Raw genomic sequence first — 24,864 nt, 5'->3', positions numbered from 1 at the left:
CCACAGCTATCAGCAGACTCCTCAGCTGCACAAGTCTTGATAAAAGATGAGCATGTACTCATCAGCTGTGGTGGTGCTTTGCTGAGGGGTTACAGAAAGGTTTGCAAATACTACAATATTACCTGATGTTCTTAGGCTAATTAAAAAGCATGCTGAATTTTTATCTTCTTCTTTCCGTAGCCATGCCATCCAGGGCTACCCGATACCCGTCACCAGGTTGAATTACACAGGCTGCTGCCATAATGCCATATGCAACAGATGACTGAACGGGCAGCCACGGAGACTCAGTGAAAACCTTTCCAGAGCAGACTGGCTTAGCAAACTCAGAATTTCTTTTTGGTTTCTTTTGATAATGAAGAAAGAAAACAGTTTTGCTTTTAACTATGACTTCTCAGGAAGAGGTGAGTGAAGCTTTGGGAGCATATGATATCGTCTAAATAAACAACACATCAGTGTCTATCTTTTATGTAGTATATACTTCACAATGCTGTTTAGTTTCCTAATGGACAACCTATGCACCAGTTACCAGGCTTTTTTTAATATATATATATGTTTAAAAATCATGCACAGCAAGCTGTCCTTTTCTGTGCCTTAAAGCCAGCAAACTCTATATAAAGTTTAATTTATGTTCATTGAAATGTAGATGGAATTTCACCAAATGAAAGAGTAGAAACCTTCTTGCACTTGTTTGCTGGAAGGTGATAAGATATTCCAGGTGACTTAAAGATACAGTGCTGCAGACAAAATATGTATTCTTTGCCTAAAATGTGGCATTGTGAGCATCTTCTGGGACTGGCTCTGCAAAAGTGCTTTTTTTACAGCTTATCACCTCCGCTGTCTTTAATAAACCTGGACCTATTTCACATCATTGTGAGTTCAAAAATCTGATTTCTTTTGCCAGTGACAGCGTGCATAACCAGAGTCAGAAATTAGCATTGCAAATCTATTTACCCTGAATTCTAGCATAGCCTGGTTTAATTGTTTTTCACTGTGTGGAAAGTGATCAAAGGTTTTCTGGAGTAAAATTAAGTGGGCCCCTGCATGAAGATTCTGTCAGGTGATGTGCAACTGTTACATGCTTTTTAGTCTCTCTGGTTTGCTATTGACAGTAAAGAGAAGGGGATAGATTCACACTCCCAGTTATTAAAAGTAACTACAGTGCTTGGACATATTTTAACAAAAATTACCTTCAGCAGTTTGCTGTTGAATTAGTTGTAAGAGCTCCTCTCATGAACATTAAGTACACAACTTACTGTTCTGTGTCCAGCTCTGGAGTCCTCAGTACAGGAAAGACATAAACCTGTTGAAGTGGGTCCAGAAGAGAACCACAAAGATGATCAGGGGGCTGGAGCACCTCTTCTATGAAGACAGGCTGAGAGAGTTTGAGTTGTTCAGCCTGGAGAAGAGAAGGCTCCGGGGACATCTTACAGCAGACTTCTGGTACCTAAAGGGGCTTATAAGAAAGATGGGGACAAAATTTTTAGTAGGGCCTGTCGCAATAGGACAAGGTGTAATGGTTTTAAGTTAAAAAAGGGTGTATTTAGACTAGACATAAGGAAGAAATCTTTTACAATGAGGCTGGTGAAACACTGGCACAGGCTGCCCAGAGAGGTGATAGATGCCCCATTCCTGGAGACATTCAAGGCCAGGCTGGTTGTGGTTCTGGGTAAAGATGTCCCTGTTCATTGCAGGGGGGTTGGACTAGGTGACCTTTGAAGGTCTCTTCCAACCCAAACCATTCTAAGATTCTATGATAACATGTTACAAGGTGATTATCTTGTTTGGTTGGTTGTTTTTTTTTATCCAGTTGAGTCAGGCACAAGAGACAAATCCCACTACTGGAAGTCTTGAAATCATCTCTATTACAGAAGATGAACCACCAGTCCCAGAAATACAGTTTTCCTTCAAAAGATTTTTCTGCATACCACAAGCAAAAGTGGACCCTACTGCAGATGGATCTGGTAGGGATACTGCGCAGCTTTTTGACCTTTGTAATTTAATGCCTAATGTAGGTTTTAGCCTTGCAGAACTATGCTTGCCCACTAAGTTAGTGAAAGCAATTGCTTAGAGGAAGAAGAAACACAACATCACTCTCCAGCCGTGAGGTTTGCCAGCGTATTAACAGGTGATGACATCTTGTGTCAGTTTGTGTACACAAGCATTTTTCGCAGCCAGGGTATTAACACACTTCAACCACATAGCAAATATTTGCCCACACTTTTCGGACACATTTTGGAATAGCTTATTTGAAATTTTACCAACCTGGAAATTGGTCCATTAAAAAACCTGAATATACAGTACAATAGCCTTGGAGGAATAGCACGCATGTTTGCTACTTCCCGTAGGATTCATGGCAAAAATAACCATTAACCTCAACAGAGGCAGGGTGAGCATCAAGGATGAAGATAGAGCAATTTAATTTTCTAGTTCATTAGCTACTATAGCTGTCTAAGATCCTGGCATACCAGACACCAACTCCATTGCCAAAACCACTTACTCAGCTGCTGCTGAGAGAGTTTGTGTAGGCTGGGATTTTCTTGTGAATCTATAAGCAGTGGGAGACACACCTCATCCTTGACTGATTTTAATGTCTGCCAATCTCAAAATGAAAGCTTTAAGAATGAGGGGGTGATGAGCTGTATGAATTAAAACTGAAGACAAGGTTCTGCCAGTTCCTGTGTGTACCTGTGATGAGCTGTGTATGCTATTTTCCCATAGTTTGCCCTTTGTATATCAGAATACATTTGATACAAGTGAACCGTTCATTATTTTCAGTGGAATCTGTTGTCTTCCAGATTGACAATACCACTAAGCTGAGGTCAGCTATGAAGGTGGTTGGTGAGCATGGCTGGTCCAGATCATCAAATGTATTCAGCAATTATTACTTCTATATATTTTAACTTTAGATGCATCATTTTTCCTTGAAACCCCAAAACTCAGCCTTGAGCAATTGCTCAGTTCTCTCCTTGTCTTTATAGCAAAACTTCAAACAGATCACTTTTTCCCATATTTTTCAAGACTAGTTTGGGGGTCCCATTTTTTGCAAATTTAGCTTTCTAACATTTTTAGTTAACCTTGCTTCAAAGACCAAAAGGACTAGTGACTTTCCTCCTTTTTGTCTTGAACACCTATTTACTAGTTAGTCCTGTCTTTTTCTTTTTTTCCTTGATCCTGTTTGAATCTGTAAGCTCATCTTACTAGTTTCCCTGCCTCTGCTACTGCAACTCTGGAGGAAGGTATTGTGCATGGGACTTTGCTCCCCAGTGCACAAGGCAGAACTATGTGGACTCCATCCTCATCCCAGGATTTCCATTGTCCTGGACACTCAGTTGCCCCAGTGCTCAGAGAAACATCCAGCTGAGGCTATAGCTGGAGGGAGCACTGGGACCACAGGCTTGGTACCAGCAAGAGTCAGGAGGCGTCACAGACAGGAACAGTCATAAGGAGGAGATTCAAACTAGTCTTTGCTGCTTCCACTGAAATAATATATTAGTCCACTTGAGCTTTCTGAAGTCTTCAGAGAGTATACCTGTACCCTCCACACAGGCTTGTTTTCACAAACAGTTCTGAATTTCATTTTTCAGTGTCATGTAGCAAATGAAAATTAAAATTTAGAGCTCATACTCTTGATGGCATTTAGAACAGGCCAAGTGCTCTGTAAGGGCATGATTCAAACCCCTCTTAAGGCACTGCTATCGAGGTGTCTGAGAGCACCAGCCAGCCCCAAAACACTTGGAGCCTCTCAGCCCCTGAGCTGGGGGATCTGAACCACTCTGGGTCAGGTCAACTCATGAAGTATATGAAGGAGTTACTACTGCCATCTAGTTTAATGTTAGATAAATCTTTTTCATTGCAAACTCAACCTTTTCGTTGTAAACTCAATCTGGTTTAACTTCACAGAAGATGTTCTCTCTGTTTGGTTTCTAGGAGATATCGAACCACCTTCGATGTGCCATGTTTTTATGTCCCTGAAATACTTTCCATATATCTGTGGTTTATTCCTTGCAGTAATCCTAGCAGTTGCCATTGGCCTGGGTGGTGAGTACAATTAGTTATTCATTAAGTTCTCGCTTAACCTTTCAAATGCTTAATTTTTCATGAGCCTTTTACTTAGAATGGAATTAAACTGCTACTGTGGCTTGTTTGCTGAAGTAAAAATCTTGTCGGTGTGATGGCTTTAAATTTTATTTACATGTAGGGATAAAATAGATCTGGCACTCATGAGAGGATTGGTGTAATATTTACAACACAGGGGTACCTGCAGTTCCAGGAAACGTTTCTCTAGGAAAACTTCATTAATTCCTTTTGGGTAGTAAGCTATAGGGGAGGCTTCAGGTAGCACACACCATGTTCTCATCCTGTAATTCACATCTCTACGTTTCTTTTCAAGGAATTAAAAAACTTTACCCTTTCACAAACAACTTTTGCAAAGGAAAAGAAAATGCAGAATGAGTTTAGTTGCAGCTGGAAAGCATGACCTACTCACATCTAGGTGCTAAATACATTGATGCTAGAGCAGTGCCTTCACACCATAAGCTTGTGGAAGGCTGAGGCATCTCCTCAGAAAGGAAGTGCACTGGCTGTATTTTGCAAGGATCTCATTGCTTTGCTGCTGAGAGGTTGAGGCACCAGGCAGAAACTTGCCCTGGAGTGAAATGTAAACTGGGTAGAGAGAGCTGGGAAGCAGTCAGCAGAGATAGCAAGGCTGGCTCATCCTACAAGTCATCATTAATGGATGAATTTAACAGCACCATGTAGCCACCTCCAGGTTGTATTTCAAAAGTTCCTAGAGTACAGAGTTGTCTTTTCATTAGCAAGACAGAAATCTGGCCAGATAATGGAATTCAGAAGTGTTAAATTAATATCAAAATGTATTTTCATCACCTTGTTTTCTTTCATTCTTGTTAGTCCAATACAAGTGCATTGGGAAGTTTCGCTGCAGATCATCCTTTAAGTGTATCCAGAAATCAGCCAGGTGCAATGGTGTCTTCAACTGTAAAGAAGGGGAGGATGAGTACAGATGTGGTAACTTATATTTGATCATAAATCCCTCCTACCTCTTCCTGTAGCATCTGGCCCATTATAGAGAAATGCATGTTGTAAAGAGTTTGGGTGAGACAAGAAAGATAGAGACTGATGGACTATCTAAATCACCACTTCAGAGAAACAATCTCACTGAGGTATTGATTTATGCTTTATAAGAAATCAAACTGCTCTTTAGATAAATGTGATGATTGTTGAATATTGCTACTGCCATTTTGAGCATGTTTCTTCATTAGAAGTCTAGATGCTTCTCGACTATTCGCATTTCCTCTGCCTGCAAGGGAATATACACTGCATTGTGGTGTGTATATACAGCACTCTGTACTCACTGGCACATAGCTGCACTGTGGCAGTTTTGAAGATTGCAAAAGCCAAAAGTAATTATCTTAAGGAACATGGGAACACGACAGATCAGCACTGCCTTTCATGCACTGAGTACTGCAGAGTTTACTGCTTCATATGCGAAACGTATGCCCCCATGTTTGAGTTTCTCTCTGTCATGAGCTCCCAACCTGCGCATCTCTCTTTTCCCTGGCCTTTATATGCTCATCAGCGCAGACACACCAGCCCCATTTCAGGAGAGGGAAGCAGATAGGAAACTCCACAGGATCCCAGGGGTGGCTGGGAGTAAGTGCATCCACCTCTCTGACAGTGCTGTGCAGCACAGGAAGTGCCAACCACCTTTCATCACTTACCTTGACTGTAGGTTTCCTTGATGCCAAGGCATCTGTAGCTCCAACTCACTGCAATCAGCAAGACTTGCTTAGGCTCACTGAATGGCAAGGCAGTCTTCTCCATCTGTATTAGAGCTAGCATCCCCTATCCATGGCCATGAGCATAGACTTTTTTCTCCTGGTTGTTGCAGCTCAGCATATCTTGGTTCCTTCCTTAAAGAGGAAAAAAAATCTGTCAAAGGATCCAAGTGATGAAAAAGACAAGTAGTAAAAATTCAGTGAGCCAAGCAATGTGGATGCCACAGCAGTACATTGACACTGTGGTGTACCCTGTGGTTCTTCTTCATGGCTCACTCAGGCTTTTCTTCTCCTCAATCTCAAAGTCAGGTTGAGTGGCAAGAAAGCAGTGCTGCAAGTGTTCACTTCTGGATCCTGGCGAACGGTCTGCTCTGATGACTGGAAAGCAGAGTATGGAAATACTACCTGCAAACACCTGGGTTTCTCAAGGTAGGAACACAAAATGGAAGGAACTTTATTTGGCATTTTGAACAAACTCTGGGGTTTTCAATCTTTCTAATGAAACCTTGTGTTAGTCTGTGCTTTAAAAGAAAAAGGACTTACTAATCCACCTTTAAATGATATGGTTGAGGAGATTTGGAATGATGTGAATACTTGTGCACTGCAAATATACCATTTATTACTGCTATAAATCTGGGATGATGGCTAAATAAAATGGTTTGTTTGAATCTTCTGTATGGGATGCAGGTGCCTGAATCCTACTTGTCTTCCTAGTAGTTTACAGCCTGTCAGAGAGGCACTAAGAACCATATGAGCATTTTCCATTTCTTTTACTTCCTCTGCAAAGTAGGAAATAGGAATTAGGAATAAGTAGGAAATAGGAAAGTAGGAAATAGGAAATAGGAATTACAATAGGAAAATTGTATATAAAATTCATGACATCTGTTAGGAATTAAGATCCACCTCACAAACGGAGAAGAAACTGGCGAGGCAGTTCTTACCAGATTGATCCCATTCATGAAAAAGCACCATGTCTTTCGCTAACTTTCACACAATTGAGAAAGAGTTTGAAGTTGTGACTTGCAATGATGCTGTTATTTCTCACAATGGTGTCGTTCTGTTTTCTGCACATTATAGTCATAATGTGCAGAATAAAGCTTCTTTTAATAAATTCTTCTTGCCTTTAGGATATACATCTCAATTGTTCAACAAAAAAAGATGAGAAAAATTACAACTTATTTATCCTCCCTGTTGCAAAAGTAAAAGGAGACAACGAGCTTGTTAGTGCTTCAGGAAATGTGCTATATAATCAAAGTTATAATAAAGACTTTGTTTCAATATTAGAATTAAAACTTACTTTCTCTGCCAGTTAAATGCCTCACGGCATGTTGTGACTTTGACATATGGTTATGGCAAAAATACGTGCATGTTATAAAAAACATTTCTTGGGGAGGATACAGTTACTTTATCAAGTGTCAGGATCTGATAATTGTGGTTGCGACACTGGGTTTTCATTAGCAGAACCGCTGAATTATTTAAACAGATTGCTGAAATGCTGGCTGAGGAAGCTGTGCTTATGATTTATTTGCAGTTACGTGAGCTCAGGTTACCTGCCCGTGACTGCTGTTGAAAAACAGTTTCAAAGACATTTTGTATCCCTCAGCGATTGGTCATCGGCTGATCAAGCAACATCCCTGCACAATGCAACAAACCTCAGGTATGCCTCAGCTTGTTCATCCTGACAGACAGAGAGCAGTCAATAGGAGCAGAATTATTAATATTTTGAGATTGTTGCCTGTTTTTTTCAGGCAAGTTGTAAATGGTTGGTAGTTTTATTCATCACAGACCAAGGTTCAGTAGCAGTCTTATTGGAATACAAATTCAGAGCCTGATCCAAGGCCCGTTAGAATCAGCAAAGGCTTTAAGACGAGCTATTTGAAAAGCCTATTTGTCCCACAGTCCCATTTTTGCAAATCGATAGACATCAGATACATTTTTTTCAATTGTGAAGCAGTTTGTTTCAGTTTACAGATCACTAGATATTTCCCAGTGGGCTTATGAACTCTTTATGGCCCATTTCTTCCTCCTGACAATTGCTTGTTTTTCTTAGTTACCTTTCACTGAGAAGCAAGCTATGGATCCAAGGAGGCTACAGATCACATGTTGAAAATTGCTGATGAGCCTCCCCTTGCAGAAGAGCAACCACTCTTCAGTGGGACAGCATATGGTCTGCAGGGCTCCCAATGGTGTCTAAGCTCCTAAGTGTTTCAGCTAAATGCCCTAAGCAGACTGGATGAGTATACGACTTTGTACCTCTTTCGATATGAGTTACTTGTATTTATGTGCAACTAGCTGTACAGGAAGATGACACGATATTGAAAAACCACCCAGTATTTGTGAATTGGAACTAATACTACACTGTCTTTTCATCTTAGAGAGGAATGCACTTCTGGCAGTGTGATCATCTTAAAATGTTTGGGTAAGAATCAGGAAAAGGGAAAATAAAATCCGAAACTGTCCTTCTTCATCCACTGCGTGCCAAGAGTTGGGAGGAATTGTGTACTCAGGGCATACTATACCATCAGTTTATCACATCAAAGAAAAATTATATTTCTTTTATAAAATTTAAAAGAGTTTCAGAAAATGAGAATAAGCTGGGAGGGCATCAGGTAGCAGAACTGTTTTGGTGAGAATCACAGTAGAAAGTAGATGTGTAAGGATTGTGATTTGAGTACATGGACTGGTACTGTAATTCCAACTTCTTGCCATCTCATCAGGGAAAGGGAAATTCCGTCTTAATACTTGAACTTTCATTCCACGTCTTTCCATGTCAGCTTGTTTTTGCATTGGGATATGAAAAGTCAAAAAAAGCAACAGCAAGATATTCATCAGGGGAGAGGACATGCTTCAACCTGCTTGTCTGGGGCCCTGGGACACTGTGCATTTAAGGAGGGCAGAACAGTGGGGTTACAGCTCAGCTGAGCATTACATCTACAGGGGAGAAGATGTGAGCTTCACAGCCTCCATACAGGCTGCCAAGCATGATGCTGCAGGGATTGGATGGAGGAGGAGAAACCTCTTGAGCAGCCACAGCTCAAGATGTGGGCCATGGGGATGGCTGGGAGTAGAGGGGCTGAAGGTGACAAAAACCATGCCTGTGTTTCCTCCATGGACCTCAAACCATTCTTTCTGGCAGTGTGCGGGACACGGGCCAGCTACAGGCCGCGGATCGTCGGGGGCAATGCGTCCTCCCCCCAGCAGTGGCCCTGGCAGGTCAGCCTACAGTTCCACGGGCAGCACCTCTGTGGAGGGTCCGTCATCACCCCGCGCTGGATCATCACGGCTGCCCACTGTGTCTACGAGTAAGTCCCTAAACTGTCTTGCTCAGGGTGTCCCACTGACCCCACCTGCAGCATGTCTGTGGCGGGGGGGGGAGCACCGCCGAGGCAGACTAATGCACCGTGCATTCTTCTTAAAAATAAACTGCAGAAGAGGCTGGATTATGCTTACTTCATGGGCTTGCTCCATAACGTTTAAACCACCTCTCTCCTTGTATAAGTGCAACTCTCTATTGGAAAAAAAGTCTCTCCAAGAAGTGGTCTAAATCAGGGGCCCCAGTTTTCAGATGTTACAGGCACTCCTGGCTTCCTGGGAAACGAGTTTAAAACAACATTGAAGTGCTAGACTTTAGGTATCCTGATCTGCAGTTTTTGTATATTGAATGTGAGTTAACAGCGCAGGAGGAATTTGCACTTGGCTGCTCCAATACTCTGGAGCTTTAAAACAAATTACACAATCCTTTTCAAGTCCACAGGATCAATCAGTGGTACTTAGTAAGCTGTACTGTGCTTACTGTCCTTTACCCCATACTCACTGCTTCTTTTTATGCTGTTCAAGTAGTCTTTGAGTTGTAAATAGATGTTAAACAGTAATTTAGACTCCTTCGTTTAATTATAAACATAGCCCTCTCTTTTACAATGTGTTGTCTGATTTTGCAGGCTTGTCTGTTGCTAGTAGTGCAAGAGAGCTCTTCTCACTCCTACAAACTCCAGGCCACTTTCACCAAAGACATTTAGACAGCTAAAATGGGATTTGTCTGGCCACTTTTAGGCACCTACAACATGGATGCTTGCATCTGAGCAAGTCCTGTGGGGTGTTATTATACCCAGTAAAGACAAGAGACAGGACAGACAAATCTCACTCCTAGATCCTGTCTTGCCATAAAGCTAATTACTTGGGAATTAAGCATTTTAGGACTTTCGTCCTTAGCTCTCTCCCTCACAACCCAGTTGGTTGTGGTATGTCCAAAGAGTGATGGGGAGTGATGAGGATGGGACCTGGCAACACAACCCACATCCCTAGAGCCTGCTGCTAACCCACTGCTAGCGTGGTGGCGTGAAGCCAAGAGAAGAGGAGCTGCTCATGTACTGAGCGATTTGGCTGCTCATGAACTGGGGGCAGAAGCATCTTCCAGAAGGAAAGCCTCTCCCTTGAACACGCCTTGCTGCAAGTGGGGCTGAGCTAGCCTGATGGCTGAGCCCAGGTGTGCCAGGCAGCAGCACTGACTGCTGTGGGGTCACATACAAAGGCAGAGAGGTAGGCCAATGCAAAGCTCTCATATGTGTGTAGAAAGCTGCACAGACAACATACCACTGATCCAGTGTGTTACTTAGTCACCCCTTCTATGTTTTTTTGAAATTAGATGCAAAACACAGCTAGTATTAATAGAAAGGTAAGCAATTACAGCAGACTATAGCTATTTGCCTGTAGAGTTTTACGTGGTTCGTAAGTTCAGAAGACAGTTAGACAACCTGAGGGCTTTCTTGAAGGTTTTTCACTCTCTCCTACTTTTTTGTTTCAGCCCATACTTGCCGAAGTCATGGAGTGTGCAGGTTTTTCACTCTCTCCTACTTCTTTGTTTCAGTCTGTACTTGCCGAAGTTGTGGAGTGTGCAGGTTGGTTTCGTGACTCAGCAAGACACCCAGGTTCACCCATATTCAGTGGAAAAAATTATATACCATCGAAATTATAAACCCAAGACAATGGGAAATGATATAGCACTGATGAAACTGGCAGCACCACTTGCTCTCAATGGTAATTCTTCCTGTTAGCTTTCACTTGACTTTTTAAACTTTCTAGCTAAAAAAAGTGAAGGGTCTTTCTTAGCACAGACAGGGAAATTTCTGTTGGTGCCCTATGCCTGACCCACCACCTTTAAAAGCAATGAGAGATATGCAGCGTGGATGTAGCCAGCTTGCTGCTATGATGGCAAGGCAGTGATCCCTGTTCAGACTACGCTGGCAAAAACGCACTAGAGTTCCTCTGTACTCAATATCCAACCATAGCCACAGGCCTCTGCAAAATGTTCCCAGTCTATTCTGGTATTGGTTTACTGAAGGCATTTAATAATAGGCAAACATTAACTTTATTCTTTCTAAATATTTTTCCTATCTAAAATAAATGCCCCACCTCATTTTACTCGGAGATCACAGAGATTTTTGTCATGTCCTTTCTGTGAGTATGAGGAGATCCAGCAGTGTCCAAAGCTGAAAGTCAAGCTTAAATTTCAAAGAGGAGAAAAGGCAATTCAAATATAATGATGCTTTTAAATTAAAACTACTTTTGTTTTCTCAGCAGGATGCTACCTACAGCTGACACAGCTAGTGAATTGGAATAATGTGTGATAATATTGTATGAATTGAAATGGTCACCTGCCAATACCTGCTGATCACTGTGAGCTCTCCGCAAAGAGGAGCTGGCTCTCTCTGACGCACCTAGATTGACAATTCCTAAATCAACTATCTTGAAATACTCCGCACTTCCACTTGGAACGAAAATTAAGCTTGACTTTTTCTGCTTTATATCTCAGCTAGTGCTGTTTTCTTTTGCTTGGGAGTAAGTTTGGGAGTCTGTCAAGAACAGCAACAGCACCGCACCTGAATGAGGTACTTGCAATGCCCTGCAGGGGCTGAGGGCAGCCCAGGGGGCTTGGAGGCTCCACAATGGGGGCTTGGTACTTAGAGCTGGGATCATTGCACCATGCAGAGCTGAGTCACTAGAAATTACCCAGAAATACCTTATATCTTCCCTCCCTTTTCTCAGTGCCAGATCATCTTGACATGTTGCGGTTTGTTCCTGCAAGCAGAAAACACCGATTATCTTGCACGGCGTTGCACGCCCCAAGGCACAAGCTGATGGGTGGGAAGCAAAAAGACATCTTGTTGTCCTTTCAGAAGAGCACAGAGATGTGCACATGTGGCTCTTTGTATGCGCCACTGCACAAAACCTGTTAGGAGGTACCCTGCAGTCGTGCCATGGTTAGCCAAAGCCATTTCTCTGTCCAGTCAGTGTGCTGTGGGGTCTCTGACCTACCCGTCAGATGCATATGTGGTGCATTTCTTGTTTGCTCATTCTTCAGTTTATTGACATGCCAACACTTCCTTTTGTTGCTTCATACTTGAAACTAATTAGGCCTGAGGTAGGTATTGATCCAAACCTATGGAATTGGCCATAAGACAAAAGACCTGCAGAGCTGCCAAGTTATTTATGTGAGGAGTGGGTCATAACAAGTTCACTGCATGCCAAATCTTCATGTTTTATTGAGCCATACAATTTTTTGCTAAATTTTGAAAGCAATTTTCTCTCTTTTTTTAAAAAACAGGTCACATAGAGCCAATTTGTCTGCCCAATTTTGGTGAACAGTTCCCAGAAGGGAAAATGTGCTGGGTATCAGGATGGGGAGCAACTGTGGAAGGAGGTATCTTAAATGACCTGCTGTTGATTACACTACATGAAACAGCTCACATACAGTAAATACAGGACATTGTTCCCATTTGGTTGGGACATTGTTCAACATTAAATTTTCTGGAATATCCAGGGAAGGAGGAGGGGAGAGAAGAAATATTCCTAAACTTTATGCTCACCCTGACATGCAAAAGTGCTATACAAATCCTTATCACAAGGAACAGATGGGTACACTCTGTGAAAAGGTTGAAAATGACATGAGGACAGCATCAGTGTTGTACCCAGCCTCAGTCAAACAGGCTGTGTCCTTTATAACTTCAAGCATAGAAAACACAGCATGAATGCAAGAGTTGACCATCCATTTTTTCGGAGAAAACATGTATGCATTTTCAGGCAGGTTTGATGATGTAGAAATTAGATCTGTGAATAGGGAATTCTTTTTTTTCTTACCATTACTCACAGTCATATTAATCAATAATATATAGTGAATCACTTCCATGTGAAAATGCTTGAATTCTCAGGTAATTGGATTTTATCGTTCTTTATTTGTCTCAATTGACGTGCTCCTGTTGTTCAGAGAACAAGAACAGTATGTTACCTGATCTACTGATAACAGTGAAAGGTGGGAAAAAAATGAAAGCAAGGTTTACCACCCAAAAGTCAGCTATAAATAGACAATAGACATTGTGCAAATACTACCATTTATAGAGATTATCTGTTTAGACTCAGAAGAAAATAAATGTTTATAAAATAAATCAGATATTTGCAGATGATTTGTTGACTAACAGAACAGGTGATATATTTGAAACAAATTTTGGCACTGGTATTGAAGACAGTGTCGAACTTAAAAGTTTTTTAAGTTCATTACTGTCATTGATTCTCTAGTTTGAAGTAAAAACACATAATGTACAGCTTTGTATTATATACTGTGATAATCCACATCTCTACAGAGTTGCTAGTTACTGGATTTTGTATTTGATGAGACACTCAGTTGCCTTTATTTGTTTGGTGTCATTTTAACCGTATTTCTCTCACCCTAACTTGCCAATTCTTCACATATTAAAACATTTTCTGTGTGTAACTAGAGATTAGTTTCTACAATAGAGAGTTTTTAATTTGTGAGGTTTTTCCTTTTTTAACAGGTGATACATCTGAGACCATGAATTATGCAGGTGTTCCTCTGATTTCTAATACAATTTGCAACCACAGGGATGTCTATGGAGGGATCATAACTTCTTCAATGCTTTGTGCCGGTTTCCTAAAGGGAGGGGTAGACACGTGCCAGGTATGGAAGTTTCCAAATTGCATCTGAGCTCATTAACAGCAGCAATGGAAAAACATGAGTGATAAGTTATCAGAAGGCACTCCCAGGCTTTTCTTGGGCAAACATTTGGTTTTATGCCATTTACTCTGTTTACCATGAATATCGATCAGTGAACGTGCATGCATTCATATGCTACAATTCCCTTCTTATATTTCTTCTGTGGACCATATCTGCTACTTCTGAAGCCAAATTTACTTAAGACATTTTTTAATTTCTTGCATGTGGTACTGAGTAGTGCCATCCTTTCCTTGACCTGGCTGTGGCCTCTGCGCTGCACTGAATTGTACTGCACTGCACTGTGAGCAGCTCCGGAGGCATGCAAGGTGTAGAAACCCCATGATCAAAAGCAGCCAAAGTGTACATCAATAGAGAAGAAGAAACACGAGATTTTGTAAAGAGTAGAGTGAGGCAGGGGAAGGAAGAAAGGGAGAGATGTCTGAGTAACTCAGAAGACTGGTAATGACTCTGGAGGAGAGGAGTTCATAGTGGTGATGAATCAGAGCACCCTTCACAACACAGGGTGGTGATGCTTCAAAATCACTGTCAGAGTCATGACAGTACCCACCTTGTGCCGGATCTCATTCCCATACACACCAATGTGGACTCACCTAGCTAATCATGCATGAAGAGCGAGAGCTTGGGAGGAATTCATGTTTCCAGGTTTGCTCCGTTCTAATTTCATATGGGACAAGACAAAGCAAAGACATAAGGTGCATAGATCTTCATTTATGCCCCTGTTTGCACTCCCTCCCAGCATGTTACTGTGCCTACGGGAGCTGCCCAAAGGCAGCACACCAAGCGACAAAACAAGCCCTACTTGCCAAAGGGAGAGGCTTGTTCCAAATTCCCTTGTTTTCCGTTGTTGTGCTGACTCTGATGCTCGTAGCGCAGGAAACTGCCCCAGCAAAATAAATGGAAAGTTTTCAGTACTTAGGTTGTGAGTCCCTTGAGTTGGATCTGCTTAGCAGGGTGCCTGGGAAGGAACAGTGAGAGACTTCATGCAGGACAGGCAGGGAAAGAGGTGGGGGACAAGCTTGTTGTTGCAACCCTGGGCTCAGCTAAGCTCAACAACTAGGAGCTTTTTGAGAGAAACAGCTGTGAGTGACCAAGACCATGGTATGGAGGCTGCAGATCAGCAGTGCTCTGCCTGCAGGACAGGCATGCTTGCCAGCACGTAAATGTTGTTTAACAGCAGGCTTCAACATTGCTTCTGTTGTACTGTACTGCTGACTGAGGAAAGAAAGGTATGATCTAATACACATGACATCTCTAAGAAGTCTCCAACTTCTGCTGTAACATATGCTTTTACCAGTACCCAGAACAGAGCAGATACCAGAGACTTTGAATTGCTAGACTATGCCTCTCTCCCTATGCCCTAAAGAGATGTTCCACTCCATTTCTGAGGCACTAACATTTGTTTTAATTCTTTGTCCTCCAGGGAGACAGTGGGGGCCCTTTAGCATGTGAAGATAGGAGCATCTGGAAGTTGGTGGGGACCACCAGTTTTGGAGTGGGCTGTGCGGAAAAGAACAAGCCAGGTGTCTACAGCCGAACCACCTCGTTCCTGGACTGGATACACGAACAGATGGAGGTCTGGTTTTGCCTTGTCTCTCCATCTCTGCTTGCTGCTTTGCTCTTCCTGGGCCACGCAGAGTTTAGCCCATATTTGTCACAGCTGAGTTGTGTTGTATGGACACGTGCGACCCGAATGCGTGTATGGGGATGGCAGCAGGTCCACGTGCAGAGAGGACAGAGCAGGGAGGGGAGGGGGAGCTGAGCAAGATGCAGGGAGCACAGGGGTAGAGAGGAGGGAAGAGCATATGTCAATATGGATGTGAGTGACTGGAGAGGGGACCTGGAGGCACAGAGCAGAGAGGTGTGAGAAGGCTGAGTGAGGAGATGGTGGCCAAGAGAAGGGATGCTAGCGGACTTTACCCAAAAGCTATGAGGCTGCTACAAAAAAGCCTAGGGAGTCGAAGTTGAGTGGGCCAAAGGAATTGAGGCAGGTGGGAGACAGTGTTGGCTGGAAGGAGAGGACAGCAGAGTCAAGGAAATAGGGGGACACTGAAGCCATCTTCACCCGACCCACGGGTGGCCCACTCTGTGGAGACCGAGTTCTCTGCTATCAGCGCCCCCCCAGAGCTGCCAGAGAGATGCTAGGTTAAGTCAGCTGAGCAGGAAGAGTTGTTGTGCTTCAGGAGGACTCCCAGGCAGGGATTTGTTGCCTAAGCAGAGACATCTAGCGCCATTTTGGAGACCCCAGGCTCTTCTGTCTGGCTCACAGGTAACCCTGCAAAAGGGAAAGGATCTGCAGCTAGCCCTGGGCTGTATCTACCAGCCCCAGAGGGATGTCTCATACACCCTGCAATGGCTCAGATGTGATAGAGGATCTATGGGAGAGCTGAGGCTTTGTGGACCTCCAGCAAGTCCCGAAACTAGTGGAGGTCAGGCAAAGTGCATAAAAACACCTCTGGTTTCTCCAGAAGTTTCTGTGCTTTCTTCAATCAAAATTAACTCTTGTAGCTAAGTCTTAGCAAAGGAGTTAGGAGAGAGACCAATTTTGACCCAAGAGATGCAAAATTGCAAGATAAGGAATTTGGCCATGCTCTTAAAAGCTTTCTTCCTGGAACTCAGCTTTATAACAGCTCTCCCATCAGGGCAAATCATCTGATGCAAGGCATCATCTAAGAGGAGACATTTGTATTTTCTGATCTTCCATTTCCAGTTTTGAAACCTGAATAATGCACTTTTGTCTCTCAGATTGTCAGAGAATGCAAGCATTTTGCTAAAGGCTCTCTCCTGTGAGTGCAAAGAAAAGATTTCTACTGCTTTCCACTCTAGTTGGTGTCATTTAGCAAGATGTTTCTCCAACATTGTTAACAGAATTTCTGCTGCCTTCATTTTGGGCAGCATTGCTACTAGAGGAGAAGCAAAAAGTTTACAGCACTAAGGGGAGTACCAGTGACTACATGCATTACTGTCTGAGAAATATGCTTCAACTATTAAACCTGAATAGCCATGAAAGGTTCCCACCCCAGCAAAACAAATAAATAAATAAAAAAGAAACCAGCAATGGAACAATTAAGAGGAAACAGAATAAAACCCTTCAAAGCTTTAAAGCCTACTCTGTCCCTGCATGCATGTGTCCCACGAGTGCAGTATCTACCACTATTACTAATATGTTCCTCCATCGCCTGTAAACATACTTCTTTCTGAGCCTTATGTTCCTGTCTCAGCTCGTGCAAGGCTGAGAACCAGTGAACTAAAGGGGTGAGGAAGCTAATGGCATTTGCTCAGGTTCACAGTGCACGCAGTAGGAATTGGAACACACCTTTCTTGTGGTGGTGGTGTGTTTTTCTGACAAACTTCCTCTGGTAGTCCTGGCTCCAGCAGCCCTGCAGGTCCTTTGATGACCCTTGTACTGCAGGGACAAAAAAAATCATTCCCTTTCAGACTTCAATAGACAGCAACACAAGCGTTTGAATAGATGTATAACTGGTTTTGCTTCCCAGAGAGAAGAATTGCAGACCTGAGGAGAGCGGCAGTGCTTCTGAACACCCACAGCCCCACAGAAGGACCCACCACACTCTTCTGGACACCTGCTCCAAGCTTTGTACAGACTGCTTTGTACCATTTCTTATTGGTACTGGTAACTGTACTTAATGAAAACTGCTGCACATTCAGCCTCTTTTGGATGGAAGAGGCAGTTGGATGCTGGATGATGGGCATGCGTATTTACTGTCAGCTACGAATTTCATACGTAGAAAAAGCTCTATGTGTGACTTTAGAGCTACAGAGCTAACCCAGGATGCTATCACAATAAAGTTTTTCAGGAACCATAAGTAAAAGACTAGAACAACTTCAGGTCAGGTTGTTAGCTGTTATTTTAGTACTTACCTTCCAAGAACCAGATAACAAAAAGACTTATTTCCTGGAAATATTCATATATAAAGTCCATGCTCTGTTGCACAGGGAGCAACAGCTTCTTTGAAGCCATTAAGCAAGCAGGAAGTAGCAGTTGGCAAGCAATTGGCAAGTATGCTCAACTCTTTTTAGAAAAATTCTCTGGATTCTAATCTTTTATCATGTGGCTGTGAACAAAGTCCCTAAAAATTAGGGAGTTCTGAGGTGTATTATTGTGGTAAATAACTCTGAAATGAGCAACACACAGGTTGCAACTTTACTGAGAAATTTTTAGATTAGTGAAAGTCTTAAAGGGAAGAGAAGCTTCTTTACTGCCTTTCAACAGGCTAGAGAGTCAAAATCATTGCTGTATCTATGATGCACGATGCAGTGCAATAGCCACTGAATACTCCCAAGCTCACATGATGTAGTACAGCTCACCAAGGCACTCATGCTCAGTCGCCTTCCCTGTTTTCCCTCTCTTTCTCTGCAGACAGGAGAATATAGATCCTGCATTCTTTGTACCTGTTAGTGAAATCAGTACACTATGCAGATGATAAACTGATGCCGATTGGGCAAACAACAAAATATCTGAAGTGCTGCTGTGGTTTCCTGTTTGACAAGCCATTTTAATGTAACAGTCTCGTGTTGTTAGGATGGAAAACACCCGATCGTTTTGTACTTGCTCTTTGTAAAACTCCTGGATGGAAGTTGTCAATTTTAGAATTGATTGTCTGGGTCTAGGTGGGCTGAATAATGGATAATAGTGTTAGAGCTGTTCAATATCAGCCAAAATATATTTTATCATCTGATCAAGTGTGCTGATCTGCTTGAAATGTGGCTTTGGGTGTAGCCTGTATGCTTTTAAATCAGTATCTGCATCACCATTGTCATCCACCACTGCTGCAAGAAAGTGCTGGCAGAACTGGAACTGCATTCTCACCGCAATGTGTTGGATCAAAATTGAGACACAACAGCAAACGCACATGAACTGTCGACCTCCACGTTGTTCTGAGGATGCAGACTTGGATCTCAGAGCACACTTCATCAATACCTTTCACCCTGGCTAAAGAAACTGCAGTACAATGGAAATAGCACTTACAAACCTGGCACGTTGTTGAAAAGAGGAGGGAAGCATTATTGCAAAGCTGATACAAAAACTGGAATGAAATGGAAAATTTCACTTGACAGAACCATGGCAGAATTAAAACAATGTTGAACCCTTGTGTAACTAGAAAATTTTCAGAAGGGCTTTAATGTTCACTGGTTGTTTTCGTAACATTTTCACACCCCATCAGGGCTCGTGTTTTAGAGTTATCAGCAGTCTGGAGATGAGGGCACTGCTCTCTGAGCTCATGGAGTTGTTATTTCATATTTCTGAAAGGACCTCTGAAAATTCCATTTGGACTCTTTCTATTTCCATGAAAAGACTGTACAAGGAGTATCCATTGTGGCCTTTATATTAAAGAGAAATCCAATGTAAAATGTAGAAAGCTAGTGAATTCTTCTCAACAAGAAGCCACACTGACCCCCAGATCAATGACAGTCACTTATGGGTATACCTAGCTCAGGTTACCAAACCGTTTCTTTTCTTTTGATTTTCTCGTCTTTATTCAATGAAAATAATTGGCTACACCACATGTGCATGTACAGAGGCCTGCCAAACCAGGCAGGGCTGAAGGCAGCTCTAGTTTAACTAATCTTGATTAGGAGATTTATGGTAAACAGCTTAGAAGTACTTAAGATCTTTATATTAGAGCAGTGTATATCTGCTACATTATTAAAGAGGCTGCTGAAATAGCTTCTAGCTTGTGAACTCACATCTCTGGTTAAAATGGTTGCTTTAACATAGGATTATGTTACAGCCATAGTAGCCCTTAGAAATACAACCTGCTTGTATGCACAGCTTGTGGATAAAACTTGCATAAACATGTACTAGACTCTCAGAAAATGCATCCAACTCCACGAGAAATGTCCAGCATGTGAAGAAAAATTCCTTTGCCATTCCTCACCTCTTCCTGTATTCATGGTAGTTAAGTCTGGAAACTGAGACAAAGCCGGTAAGTTTGGATAAACCAGATGTGACTTTTATTCAATGTGCAGTTTTCCCAGACACTCTTCAGCATTACATGGATAAACTCTCCTCTGGCCAATGTGAAACTCATTTTTTTTTTCACTTGAGATGTACAAATAAGAAGGCAATTTCTGTAAAAATGCAGAGATAAGAATAAAACTGAATTCCTAAGTTTCGTCTCTGAGAAAGCTGAAGTGTTTTCTGAGAGGTGACATGCTTTTAACGTGCTAATACATATTGCACCAGGAAGCAATCACTGCAAAGAGGTGGGGATGCCTCACAGCTCTGCTCGTAGGGGCTGCCTCACTGACAAGATTCATATAACTCTGTAAAGGGAAATTCAAGAACTGTACATTAAACATAAAAAAAAGATCTGGTTAATCCAATTTTTTTACTGTCTGCAACACTGAAGGTCGAAATCTTGCATTCTAAGTAAGTGCTGCACTGTAAATCTTGCTGGGTTTGGTGATAAACCTAGTTTGATCCCTGAAAGGTACACACTCTCCAGTATCTCTGTGAGTGTAGTACCATTTTAAGATGTGCAGATGTAATTTCTTTTCTTCAACAAATAGCCCTGTGAGAAGCAGTATCACTTGTAGGCAGCAGGAGCCTGAGATTACATCAAGCACAGCAAGAAGTGAGCTTACTTGAGCTGTTTAGCTCTAAGGAAGGAACAAGGAAAGGTACAAGGAAATGTTTCTTATCTGAACTGAAAGAGCACGCTCAGTCACTGCCTTTAATCTCTGTTTTTACGTATTTTACATTAGAGGCTTCTGAGTTTGTTTTTTTGCTTTTGTCATATATTTTCTTGCTGTAAAGCATAGCAGATTGTGTCCCCAGCATTGACGCTGGTTGGATGGGTAGGGTTTTGAACAGTTTGCTTGAAGATTTGACAGGGGAGAGGTAAAAATGCAGACTTGTGGATGGCATGAAACAGCCAGACCAATTTTTCCTGATTAAAAGAAAACTGACTCCATAACTGATTCATTTTCCTGAAGAGCACTTTGTTAGCTGACAGTCTGAGCAATACTAATGTAAAATGCAATGGGCAAGAGGGAAAAAATTAATGATTCCTCCATCTCCTTATGCTGGAGTGCGTTTATGCAAGGTAGATTCAGGCACATGACTGGCAGCTGAGCGAGGAGCATGGCCTTGCCTCAGGCACCCACATTGGACCTCTGTTCTGAGGCTGCCAGCATGCACCTATGTGTCCTCATAGCCAGGGCTGGGTATGGCCACACAGCAAAAACCAGGTTGGCAAAATGCTATCTTAGAAGATAAGGCCAAAGCAACGACTTTAATCCTTTAGCAGAGGACTAAATAAATAGAAATTAGCCGCAGCCAGTGGGATGCTACCCTGTGCACCTGTATTTCAAGGACTGTTCCCTGCTGAGCCTGGTGCAAGGCAGGCTGGTGGAGCTCCAGTGGCTGAGTGACCACCTGTGGCTTTCTCAAGAAAGGATTTGCTTGATTCTTTCTGGGATAAAATTTGGACTTGATGATCTTAAAGGTCTTTTCCAACCTAGTTGATTCTACGAATTAAAGTGGCTTGCAGTGGCAATAGTAGGAATGAGGCCTTTGTCTCTCAGGTGTGGCCCTAAAACAAATACGACCCCCCTGAAGCTTCCAGGTCGGAGAGGGAGGGCAGTGAGGGAGTCAAAAGTAAGAAGAGTAAAGAACAAGACTGTCTTGAAACACCACAGCACAAAGCCCTTATGAGAAATAATTTGCACTTAAAAATAAAGCCACCAGTAAATTGTAATTTGTTCTTATAGATTTCCCACTTTTTGAAGTACATTTTACATAGAGGGTCAAGTGCAAGGAGGTTTTAGGTCCTTTTTATACAAATAGTGTGATCACCATGTATCATTTATTTGGGCACCCTTACCCTCAGCAATAATACCTCTCTCAGAAACAAATTTTAAATGTTTATGATAATATTAAGCCCACAGCAGATGGCAGCATACATCACATTTTTGCCTGTTTAAAAAAACCCCAAACTGAACAGTTCATGCTTCAGCCATCACAAGCAGGTAATGAAAACATGATTATGGTCCCTATCACACTCTTGGCTATTCAAGGAGAGGTTACTGGGAAGATGAAACTCCCTGATCAGAGGACAGGACTCTCAGGCACCTGAGAGCATGGCGAGAGTATCCACAAGCCTCGTCAGATCTTCTCTAGTAGGTGCTGGCCCTGGCTTCCCAAACCGCGTGGCTGTGCTGTCTGCCAGTGCTGCTGGGTCCTCATGCTATGGGATGGAAATCACAGCCTCAGGCTTTCTCATGCTGTGAAATATTTAAAAGTGACAGATTTGATATTTTTAAAATATTAAAGAGTTACAGTGGAATAGCAGTAAGATGTCACTGCAGAGCTGGTTTTGATCCAGCGAGGTCCGTTGAACAGAATATTATCCACATCTTTCTGGCTGGACTATTCCTATCTGAGGCTGAAGCTGTAATTGCATAATAACAGTGAAAAAGAACCTTTTCCCTACAAATTAGTTTGTGTCACTGACCAATGGCAGAAAAAAAAGAGTTTATTTAGAGATTTAGCAACCTTCCTTTTTACTAGCACTTTTACTAGGACTAGGATGGTATCACAGCTTTACTGGCCTCAGAGCAAAAATATAACTGTCACATAAAAATATTTCTGTACAGATATCCTGTGCTAGACACAGCCACGTACAGATACCCATCAGAAAGCTTAATTTTAAGACACACTTAAGGCCAGTAGGAAAATGGAAGCTAAGGTTCTCCAGAAGCAAATTACTTCATCGCACTGTGGCTGCGGCGAAAGTAAAGGGAAAGATGGTCATCTATTTGAGATTTCCTTTACCTCCTTCTCCTGCTTCTCCTTGCGGGAGGAGTAAGGCACGGCCGTGCCCTCTGGAGGCTGCAGCCGGGCGCTGCATCCCTGCCCCTTCATGGGTCTGCGTCCCCACGCCCACCCACTCCAGAATAATCCCTGCTTTTTATAGTGCAATACCCTTAGATCCTCTCCACCTCCCAAGACCTCTTTCTTTTAAATCGTTTGCTTTCTCCACCCCTCTATATCCCTAAATACCCATCTTCCCTTCCATGGCTGTCCCTCATGTCCCCTGCCCATGACATCCAGCTGGCCAGGTGGTAGGACAAGCACGAGCCAGCCAGTCAGCCCAGTGGCCGATGCGCTAATGACAAACCAAAGCCTGAAACCTCCCTGCTTCTTCTGCAGCACCAACAGTCAGTCAGATCTCTTTCTTCCTCCCAGCTTCATCTTTATTGCTGGCAGCCCTGCCTGCTGTGTAATGCCAGATAAACTGCATGTGTGGTACACTGGGATCAGCATTTCCCACCTTTCTAAATCTGAAAGCTATGGAGTCATTTTAAACAAAGCTAGGGACCATCTGGCTTCATGCGGCCAAACTGATTTTACGCTTATGAGAGAGGTGCTTGTTTATTTATGCTGGTCTCTTTTCCTGTTCATCCACTTATTTGTGTGGGCATGTGCTCATATTTATGATGGTTATTTTTCCCCTTTTTGTTTGGCAGCTGCTGTGCAGCTCACCCTCTGATCACTAACAGGCTGGGATGAGAGACTCAGAAACGCTGCTCCAGATGATGAATTAATTCCCCTTCATATTGCAGTAGGACAGGAAGATAATGCTGCTCACTGACCCCTCTGAGACCTGAAGCTCCTCATCCCTGCCTGAGACATGAGTGAGTTGGAGGGGAGAGCAGTGACTACTGTTTCCAGCAGCCCTCGAGGTGCTGCCAGCATCCCTTTGTGAGACATCAGGGACAACAGGTATCTACCCAGCACAGTTAAAAGAAAGGAGAGGTAACAAAACGTCCCTCTGCAAATCCATTTGCATTTGGCTGTATGCCTATATGCCTCACGAAAGAACCCCATTTGTTGCCTTTTTTTCCCCAACACTTCCAGCCTCTGTTCATTTTGTCCCTGGACTGAGCATTGTTTGAAGGCTCCCCATCACCTGCATAATTTAAGAAGTCAATAAAAAATATTGCTGAACACATACACATAAAGGCATTGATTTGGTGATTCACCATATTGATGATAAGTTATTTAGCAACTGGCAGAACACACACCCAGTGATGTGGGGCAGTACTGTACAAAACATGAAGAAAGGGTTCCTGCTGAGGGTCTTAGAGCCCAGGCAGGGTGCGACAAGCTGTCATGACTCAGACCTTCTGGCCCAATCTCTAGTGCCTGGGGCATCCTCAGCGAGGTGCCTGTAGCAGAGCATTTCCAGTGAATGGAGGAGGCCTGGTTTTGTCTCAGAGGGAGCTGAAGGCAGGCACTCCAGAGACTGACACCATCATCACTGCTGCGCTGGAGCTGAGACTTTTTGCATGAGCCCCCTTTGCTTTTTCACAGGGACCATCTCTGACACATTGCTCACAGTTTCAGTGGCATCGCCCTCATATCGCAGTTAAGTCATACCCTGCTTCATGTTTACACCTAACCAGCTCTTAACACCCAATGTTTACAACCTGTCACCACTGTCTGCAGTCTGTTTCCACAAGGAAGAGAGCAGCATAGTGTCACCCCCTTGGAGGCTCCTTGGGGTGACATTTAGAAGCAGACCAATCTGAACAGCAACGTTATGGCCGTACACACAGATAGGTGCCAGGGACTAGTGTGAAGAGAGAGAGACTATTAAACTGGGAAGATTAGCATATTCCAGTTCTGATAGCAGACCAAGACTAGATCCTGCCTCACTAAGTAGCCATTTGCTTAGAGGATTGACCTGTGTTGGGCCTATTTATAGTGGAAGGCACCAAGTTCACAGCTATTTTTGATATTTGACCAAGGAGATCAAATATCAAAGGCAACCCTGGAGTGGCTGCATTGATTAGTTAGGAAAAAATATTTCTATAACTCTATGCTTTTATATATTCTTATATAAATGTATGTATGTGTATGCATATGTTTGTGTGGCATATAGATATATATACATGTTGTTTACCTTATACTTTGTTTTAGATAGACTGTAAGTACTGTGATGTTCAACCAAACACAAGGGAAAACCACAAGCTTCTGGGTATCACAGACTCATCACAATGCTTACAACTGATGTG

At 42.7% G+C, this 24,864-nt stretch overlaps 1 protein-coding gene across 1 annotated transcript; it reads left to right on the top strand.

Moving 5' to 3' along the window:
• Window positions 1-383: 383 nt before the first annotated feature.
• Window positions 384-17,336, top strand: TMPRSS3 (transmembrane serine protease 3). The gene is made up of 13 exons (XM_030476671.1): window positions 384-401; window positions 1,817-1,961; window positions 3,928-4,038; window positions 4,909-5,025; window positions 6,101-6,224; window positions 7,327-7,452; window positions 8,171-8,214; window positions 8,932-9,097; window positions 10,660-10,829; window positions 12,397-12,492; window positions 13,622-13,764; window positions 15,242-15,394; window positions 17,316-17,336. Exons 1-13 carry the CDS (start codon window positions 384-386, stop codon window positions 17,334-17,336), a joined length of 1,434 nt encoding a protein of 477 aa, XP_030332531.1.
• The last annotated feature ends 7,528 nt before the right edge of the window (window positions 17,337-24,864 follow it).

Source organism: Strigops habroptila, chromosome 2 (genome assembly GCF_004027225.2).
Source record: "Strigops habroptila isolate Jane chromosome 2, bStrHab1.2.pri, whole genome shotgun sequence".
Classification (NCBI taxonomy): Eukaryota; Metazoa; Chordata; class Aves; order Psittaciformes; family Psittacidae; genus Strigops; species Strigops habroptila.
The sequence above is the reverse complement of the archived record's forward strand: the minus strand, read 5'-3'. Positions and strand labels throughout refer to the sequence as shown.

Bases quoted from the DNA above. Each gene is read 5' to 3' on its own strand.
- TMPRSS3 (XM_030476671.1), top strand. The intron at 7,453-8,170 runs GTATGCCTCAGC...TTTTCATCTTAG, and splicing joins CACAATGCAACAAACCTCAG to AGAGGAATGCACTTCTGGCA. The intron at 15,395-17,315 runs GTCTGGTTTTGC...TTTGCTTCCCAG, and splicing joins GGATACACGAACAGATGGAG to AGAGAAGAATTGCAGACCTG.